The 9,434-nt window shown below is 35.5% G+C and overlaps 1 protein-coding gene across 1 annotated transcript in view; it reads right to left on the bottom strand.

The window, feature by feature from the left end:
* Positions 1–6,543: 6,543 nt before the first annotated feature.
* mtfp1 (mitochondrial fission process 1) overlaps positions 6,544–9,434 on the bottom strand; it is a 5,079-nt gene continuing 2,188 nt past the window's right edge. The window contains exon 4 of the mRNA XM_015392008.1: positions 6,544–8,347. Coding sequence (XP_015247494.1) covers positions 8,281–8,347 — 67 coding nt within the window. The 3' untranslated portion in view covers positions 6,544–8,280. The remainder of the gene's footprint in view (positions 8,348–9,434) is intronic.

Genomic DNA, 9,434 nt, shown 5'->3' with positions numbered 1-9,434 from the left:
GATATAGTTTTTATGTTTATGTGAATTTGAGGTTTTCTGTCTTGAAAAGCTACATGCACACTGTATTGTTCTTTTATTCTTTAAATTACAAAGGCTTTGTCTTTGAGCGCAGGCTGCCATGCTAAAGGCTAACAAATGATTCAAATCTTTTGTGTCCTGGTGCCAAGAGTGGACAAAAAATTCAGATCTTATCATTTATCAGAAAATATCTACCACCAAACAAATATATCTGCAAGTGAAGATTGGTGGATATGTAAACTGTACTTACTGGAGATGTGGATGGAGAGGCAATCAGCCAATACTCACACAACTTTCTTTAGACAACAGGGAACTTTAACAGAGGTGTGGTTCAAGTCCTCGTGCTAAAGCTGACCACAAAATAGCAGAAAAACTCTGCACAAAAACGTTCATGAATAGATTGCAAGCTATGGAAAGTTATGGTTTAGGTAAAGTTTTAATTTGATTCCATTTTTTTAAACAATCAAGCAAGCACAAAGAGATGCAAAACAATATTGTGTAGGCCTAAAACAATTGAAAGAAAATGGGAAATGCAAATAGCTATGGGAATCTTTCACTGAAAAATTCATTTCTCATGGTGAAACATGGTAGTGGCACCATCATACTGTGGGGATATTTTTTTTTTATTGGTGATGATAATTTATTTTAGCAGGCAATCCATCTTCTTCCTCTTATCAAGGGTCGGGTCGGGGGGTAGCAGCTTCAGTAGGGAGGCCCAGACGTCCCTCTCCCCAACCGCTTAGGCCAGCTCCTCCGGGGGAATCTCAAGGCGTTCCCAGGCCAGCTGAGAAACATAGTCCCTCCAGCGTTTCCTGGGTCTCCATCTGTGTTTCCTCCCAGCGGGATGACAGGAACACCTCACCAGGGAGGCATCCAGGAGGCATCCTAGACGCCTATGAAATTATATGCTGTCTAAAGCATATCATTTCAAAATTCAAAAGTATGTATAATTTTGCTTCCACATCACATTGGTCTGTCACTTAACCTGGTTTATCTTACATTATACATTCAAACCCTTTTAGTTTGCTTTCATTATTACTTATATAAAAAAAGGTCAATTGATCAAGGTGTATATTGGTGCTTTTCATTCCCAAATAATTGTAATATTATGCAAAATTCAAATTAAGGGATGAACTGCAGCTTTGTGAATTCTTGTATGGTGTCTGCTGGCCAGTTTGTAATATTTTGATATATGTCCAGCCATGCTATAAAATCTGGTCAGGATGATTGATTCGTATCTTTGCTCTCTGCAAATGAAAAGACTTGTTTTGCATATGGATACAAGGGTCAGTTGTGGAATAGATGTGAGCAGCTGAGGACTTCTGAGAAAAAAAAAGAAAGGAGGGAGACAAGTGAGAAGGAGAAAGGGAGGTCCTTTGGCCACTTGTGGCCTTCACAACACAGGCACAAATCATAGAGGGACGTGGCAATTGGAGTGACAGATGAACAATGCTGGCGTTTTCCAACCCCCTGCGAACAGTCCCATCCATCACAGCATGGGAGATTAATTCAATTCATCAGCTTTTTGTCTCCTTGGGCCCCCTAATGCCACCTGATATTGCTCAAGGAGGACTTATAAATGTTTGTGGGTTTGATCTGTGCTCGCTTGCCTGACACTGAATTAAAACATTATTCTACTTTTAGCAGTACACTGTTTTTTTTTTTTTTTGCCAACAGCTTGACAACCACTTCTGCCATAACTCTGATCAAGATGAATTTGTATGAAGTCCAAAATGTTTGCCAGAGGCATCCAAAAAGACGCTTGAGTGGAGACTGATAGAAAAGCAGAGGAGGGATGGATGGCTGTAAGAGAAAACAGACTTGCTGAAGAATTAATGGGAGCTGTGTTTAATAACTGAAAACATTTAAATTATTGGTAGAGACATTTTTGTATGATCTAAGCCTAAAAACAAAAAAGACAGTTGGCTTCTGAACGTGAATACATTTGTAAATAAATTACAAATCAATTTACCAGAAATAAATAAATTTTGATATATTTTAAATTGACAAACAACCACTATACAATAATATAAATCACTGTCCAGCAACGAATGACTGCTGAATAACAGAAGTTAATACTGACATCTAGTGGCTTTAGAAATCACATACTTCATTGTAGAAAAAGTTTCAGTTTTTGCTTCTTTCCAATTTTTAGTTCAAACATTTCAATATATTTTCACAATATGCTTTTTGAGAAGCGAGAACAAGTTCTCATTGAGCCGTGACAGTTTGGCGATAAGTCACAACCGTACAGGATGGACAAGAACCACAATGCTCCACACTGCAAAATTAGCTGCATCTTAGTGATGTTCCTTTTAGACTATGAAAGGAACTCGGAGGAAGCCGTCATGCTTTCAGTTACGTCAAGTTGCTAAACTGAAACCGGCCTTATCTAAACATGATCTGGAGATAATCCAGGTTTATGCCACAAATCGTCTTGAATGTTGCAACTCGCTTCATGCTGGGATCAGTCAGGCCCATCTTCAACACCTACAGCATGTTGAGATGCTGGTTCTGGTAGAAACCAATATGCAAACATCTGTTCTTTGTTCCACTGCATACATACCATTAACTTTTAAACCCTCCAATGGCTTTATGTTCTGGCTATTTTATACATGCCTCTAAATTTACATTTCAGTAGCTTCCTGTTGGTTGTGCTTGAAACTAGGCTGAAGCTTAGAAATGGGGCTTTAGTCATTCTAAACTTATATAAAAATGGTTACCAGTGGGCTTAGGCAGACTGCTTTTGACATCCATTTAGCGATGTTTGGCAGCTTCTTTAAGTCTTCAATTCTGCTTCTGTATCTTAGTTTAAGCAGTTTATATACCATGCAAAAGTCTGATTAAACTTTTCTTAAATTTATGGCACCATTTTTTTTGGATAGGCTTCATAAGCTTATAAGCATAATTTTTCTAACCACCATTAAAAGCAATTCAGAGAAAACATTGCACCAATCTTTGGATTTCCTGCAGAATTATAGTCTCTATCATTTTAAAGGCATAAGGAAAATAAAAACCCATGCAACACACCTTGGAATTAAAAGTGCACTACAGGCAATATTTTAGATCAAGATCAGTCCTGGTACTTTACTTGCATAAAAAAAAGCCTTCATTACTGAGGTTTCTAGAAAACATTCTAGCACAATTTCCTAATACTTGTGGTTTCTGTCATAAGGCAAACTGATATTCAGTTTATCCATCCAAAGACCAACTTTACAACGACTAATTTCAGTCCATCATTTAGACCTTAATAGATTGCTGCAAAGCACTTAACAAGACCCTATAATAGGCTGCTATAGTGCACCAATTGTAAAGTAATCAGCCATCTCATAATGTAAACATATCTTGACTTTCTCCCCTGCAAGCTTCCTTGAATATGCCAGACAACAGGCTTCAGGAAAATAGTTCAAAAGACATCTCTACAAAGTCATGGCACAAGTTTTGAAAGTATAAAACAAAAGACTGGAAAAAAAAACTTAAAATTTGAACATTGTTTGCTTTATTCACATTTTAAGCATAGGTCTTCTGAGGCATATAATGGATCCTGCCTCCTCTCCAGATACAGAAGTAGTAAGCTGTGCCCAGACATCCAACTAGAGACACCAGGAGGACTGCTGTTACAACGACAATCTTCCACACCCTCAAGTCATGAACTTCATTAGAATCTACAGAGGGAGAAAAAGATGAGTTGAGCCTCCAAGGCAGAAAACAAATGATGATAATCCTAGAGGTATTAGCATTATAGAAGAACAAACCTTGACCCAATATGAGATTGGGTTCTGGAGTTGTTTGGAAGGTCAGGATGTCAAGTGGCAGCAGTTCAGTTGATTCTGAGGAGTTGTCAGGCAACATATCCTCATCTGGTGAAGGAGTACCTTCATCTGGATCAAAATAGTCTAAATTATCAAGATCTGTTACCCAGCGGCCATTGATAAAGACAGGAGAGCCTGTACAAGACAAGGACCAGAAGTATCAGAACTCAAAAAACAATCTACTTATCAACCAATTGGCTGCAAACAGTCTCACATTCTTACCCAACAGAACAGTTGGCATGAACAAATGGGCCAGAAGCACAAAATGGAGCATAAACATGACTATACTGAGACATTTAGGAGTTTCATTTGCCTTTTATCTGTGCTGCTGATCAGCAGAAGTGGAATCAGCTGTGTTCTGACTCAACAGGCCCAATTACTGGTGCTCTCTGGTCAGCTGCTGCTGTTTCCTTAAATATCCCTCTGTTTCATTGGCTTGGAGGTCCCTGGCATCTGTTCAGTACCAAGTATCAAAATTTAAACACATAATCTGCTAATAAAATGTACAGCTCACAGATAAATCAAACCAAATTATAGTTATGTCTAATAAAATATACCCTAAAACAAATAATTAAACATCAAAGTTAATCTACTGTTAAAAGAAATTAATGAAACAATTATTTAGAATAACCTTAAAAAAAAAACTAAAAATATGATTACCAATGAAATAATGGGTTATAAAAGTGATATTAAAACAAAGCTGTGAATTGAGGTTTTTAATGCATTTCAAACTATTATGTTCTATTCATCTATTTTAATTATTCTCTTTATTCAGACCTTTGGTAAGAGCGTGCTGATTATGAAGTGTGACACTCTTTATTAATAAGGTTGGCTGGGCATTATGGTTATAACCTGGACTTATAGTCCTTTGTCAGTAGAATAGTGCAAAAATATTTATTGCACCGGATCCAGGGAAAAACAACTTTATTAGTCAACTGCTTGTTTATATATATATATATATATATATATATATATATATATATAGGGTATATATATTTCTATTGCACTTGGGTGGGAGTGGCACCTGCGCTAGGTCAGTCACAGCTCCATTTGGCAAAAGTCAAGAAAACACTTTGGCAAGATTTGGCAGAAAGGTTGGCTGTTTTAAACAAATTACAATAATCTGTCATAAAAAAAAAAAATTATAAAGAAGGAACAAGAAAAAAGGAAACAACCACAAGAAGATCCAGGCTGTTGAGGGTGGACCAATTGGAGCTCTTTTTTTTTTAAAGGGAAAATATTTTAAGGATAAATGTGTGAACTATAACAAAATCTCTGAACAAATATTACACACTGTCCATTATAGAGCCATAAAAAGAGGAAACCAGTTAGAGAAGTGGGGCCCACATGGTGCTTAGAAGGATTATTTGGTATAGAAGGAGATACGACAGTGATTAAAGAAACCAGAAGAGCACTGTTCAAATTTTAAACAGAAACACAGAATTAATAAGCAGAATTTAACACAAATAAACTGTAAATGTAAGACAAAATTAAATATGAAATGTTTGGAAAGTAATGACTGTGGAGTGGATAGAATAGCTTTAAAACTGATTTATAAAGGACTGATCACAATAAATATGGATTGTAAAGTATAATCATAATTTAATGGGAAAAAAAACATTATGGAAACTAGAAATAATAAAACATTGTGCTTTAAGACTTTACAAAAATTTCCCAACTGCAAAACATTACTTAGAAATGGAAGAAAGGCCATTAGTTGTAGGAAAAACACAAATAGTAATATAGCCAGATTAGGATATTTTAAATGCATGTTATGAGAAATAAATAAATTAGACCTCAAGTTTTTGGATTATTTTGGATTATCAGTAAAATAACATCTTAAACATAATATAAATAAGTTCAATTATTAGCTGTATCAGTTATAACACTCCATATTTTACCAGAAGAAAAATGAGGTTTAACAATGATGGAAGAAGTACCATAATTCCAAATAAAATTAGGGAAAAAGAATCAAACAGATTATATATAAAGGAGAAAAGTTAAATGTTTTATCAGCAGTCCAATGGTTGGAAGACATACACCCACAAAAAAATAACTTCCTCACATTTTAGCTCCATGTTATTGAGTTTAAGACAGAGCATTTTATTTTATTTTGCCATGAGGCAATACTTCCAAAAGAAGTTATGTAGTTACATACTTATATGGGGCAGTCTGCCCTAATCTGAGTGCAAAAAAAAAACACAAAAAAACAAGCACTTCTCTGCAGATCTCCAAGACAAGATTGTCTCGATGTACAATCTGGGGTCTGATACAGAAAAAGTTCTGCTTGTTTGAAGAACCCAATGAGAACAATGGCCTCCATCATTTTAAATGCAGTTTGGATCCACAGGGATTCTTTCTAGATTGGTCTGGGGAGAAAGACCATATTTCCAGGAAGCCTCCAATTAGGATTTAATGGCAGCTTTGCAAAAAAAAAAACAACACTTAAAGTTCTCAGACCATGAGAAACAAACTTCTCTGGTCTGATGAGACAAAGATCATTTGTCTGAACCCCGGGCATTATGTTTGGAGGAAACCAGGCTCACCGCTCATCCCAAGACCATTACCATCCCTACAGTTAAGCATGGAGCTGGTAGCACACTATATGGGTTGCTTTTTAGGCAGCAGAAACTGAAAGACCAGCCATGATAGAGGGAAAGATTATTGAGGCAATCTACAGAGACATTGGATAGAAAAAATAATCGAATATACAGAGACATTTCAGACAGTACATGTTTTATTTCCCCACATCCAAAAAACAGCAGAATAAGAAGATTGCACACACTCAAAACACAAACAACTTGCTTTACATTTCAGCTTCAAATTCAACAGTGATAAACCGTTTCTAGGTTTCTTTTCAATTAAGGCTGAAATATGACCCAGGTTCACATTGATCAAAAAGTAAACAGAAACTGTAGTTTCTAAAGCCTCTTTAAAATCAGATTAACATTTTACATAAATATAAACATTTGTTTACGGGGGAGGTCTACTTTTTTTTTGTTCTAGGTGGTTGTTATAACACCACAGCAGGAAAGGATGGATCAATAAAATATTGTGAAGCATTGTGGCACAGCTACAACTCTGTGTTTGGATTGAAGAACATTTGGCTTCACTGCTATGATGAATTAAACTGGCTGATAAAAAACCTCTGGGACCCTCTTTTTTTTTGCATAAGTAACACAATATGTGCATAAGTGGTTAAAAATGAAGCATAAAAGACATTTATTTTAGGGATGACATTCTGATCTACAAAAAAGTTGTGCAAATTCCTGATGCAATTAGATATCTTGGAACCAGGTTTTCCTTAAGTAGGATAAAACAAGTAAAGACAGATCAAAACCAGGGTAACTGTTAAAGGTTGATCCAGCTGTAACTCAAATTTCCTTTCTTAAATTCTAAATATTTTAAAATATAGAATTGACCTACTATTCTGAATGCAGAAACCAATCCCTGCTATATAAGCTCACATATACACACACATATTTCCCTTGCATAGCTCTAAGAAATGTTGCATCAGACTTGAAGCAGCATCAATAAATGTGCTATTCCTAAATTTTACATAAAGATAATATTAACCTAATGTGTATCTGATCACTGCAATGCTAAGTTTAAATTTCCCGTACAGTGAAATTATTTTAGAGGTAAAGTTAGATTGCACAGTCTGTTTTTTTTTTCTTGGCTCAGGCTGAGTATACATACTGTAAATGTAAAACTGTGCAACCTCAGTAATTTGAAGCCAAGACTGACATTTGATGCTGTGTAGGGTGTTTAATTATCTAGAACTGCCATCTCTAACTGTAAACCTGTTTTATACAGTGTATTGAATAAGAAATAAAAATAAAAACATGAACTGTTTAAAGAAGGCTTTAGAGAAAGGTTCACTGGCCTTCATAAAAAGAAAGATAGACTGAAAAGTGCCCCAAGTAACTTCAGCTAAGTGCTGCATTTTTTCTTTGGTAACAAATATTCTCAAGGAAAAGAAAAAACTTTGATTTCAACCAGGCTCATTGACTTGCCATTATACTACCGTACCATTAAATATGGCTAATTAGAAGAAATCAAGCATTCAATGATAGAAAATCCAGAGTAAACGGCTCAGTTCTCTTTTCAAAGATGGCAAAATCTAACATTTTCATTGCCTTCCAGGTATTTCACCTTATCCCTGCAGAAAAAAATATGATCTATTATAATCTGACAACTTTCTCCTTTAGATTCATTTTGGTAATACAACCGTCTGCCCTGAAGTTAAAACAGGAGCAGGATTTCCCCTTAAACCCCCTGACCTATTACATAAATATTCAACTCTGCTGTAAAAAACTATAGTAAAACAGGTATATCACTATGTAAGTGTGAAATATTGCTCTAATACATGTCTGCTTTCCAGATGGTCTAAATAACCAGTGCAGGTCAACAGACTGGCGAGTTTCCAGTCTTTCCTGCATCACCCCCTTTATTCTTCCTTCTTTGTTTCCTTGTAGACCTTCCTAAGACTTGAGTCCAGCAGGAAATCCACTGACCTGCAATGTACACAGAAAGCAACAGTTAGCTAAACAATGCATTTCCCAAACAAAAGGTGTCAAGATTCAAATCAAGCTCATGAATTGATTACAAACTATAAACCAAGACTGTCAAAGTGAAACAAAAGTAAAGGATTTTACATATTTAGACTATTTTATGTATTGAAAGTTTTATGAACCAAACAAATGTGAAATGAGTGCTAGCATAAAACCAATTATTAAAAAAAAAGGTTTTTGTAAAATCTGAAAAATGAATTTAATGACCATTTAATAACAATGGCTGCTTTTGTTGTTCTTACAGAAATAAAACAAAACGATATGCTCAAAATTTAAAGGCATACTGACACCTAAGAACAAGGAAACTAGCTGCTTTCCAGTCAGTGTGTAACGGTACACTAATATCACGATTCTGTTTGTCACCAGCTTTTAAAGATACACTTCCTTACACTTTTTTTATACACTCGGATGAAAACAATAAATAAACATAGGTGACATTGATTTAACTTTGATCAGCAGTAAACAAAAAATCTATTTCTAAATGTTCGATTTTGACATTTAAAAAAACTTACAACTGGGAATTCTGGAATGGACTAGAAATTTGGTGGGTTTCAAAGAAAAATAAATAAACGAGACTGTGTTCAAATTTGATCATAAAACGTGCTTAAAATCAATTCTGATGTGCTTTGATGTGTGATGGTCTAGTTTACGAGCTGGACCTGAATGCAGCATAGCAGCTGCTGCTAAACTCCAAAGTAAATTCTCCAACTTGCATTTTACAAAATATATATATTTGAACTTAGTTCTACAATACAACATTCATATTTGGACGCAAATGTATCTTGTCTGCAAGCTGAGTTAGTAGGATGGGGGAAAAAAAACAAAATGATTCATTGTAGGGATGCACGATATAATCGGCCCCATATCGGTATCGGTCTGTATCGGCCTTAAAACTGACTATTGGACATCGGCCACCCCACCGATATTTAACCCGATATTTGATCAGCTTCTGAGTTTCTAAAGTCTAAAAAAAAATACTACTTCTTCTTCTTCCTCAAAAACTTCTTTTTTACAGACTTAAAAACTTCTG

Source organism: Cyprinodon variegatus, unplaced genomic scaffold (assembly GCF_000732505.1).
Source record: "Cyprinodon variegatus isolate N-32 unplaced genomic scaffold, C_variegatus-1.0 Scaffold23, whole genome shotgun sequence".
Classification (NCBI taxonomy): domain Eukaryota; kingdom Metazoa; phylum Chordata; class Actinopteri; order Cyprinodontiformes; family Cyprinodontidae; genus Cyprinodon; species Cyprinodon variegatus.
The sequence above is the reverse complement of the archived record's forward strand: the minus strand, read 5'-3'. Positions and strand labels throughout refer to the sequence as shown.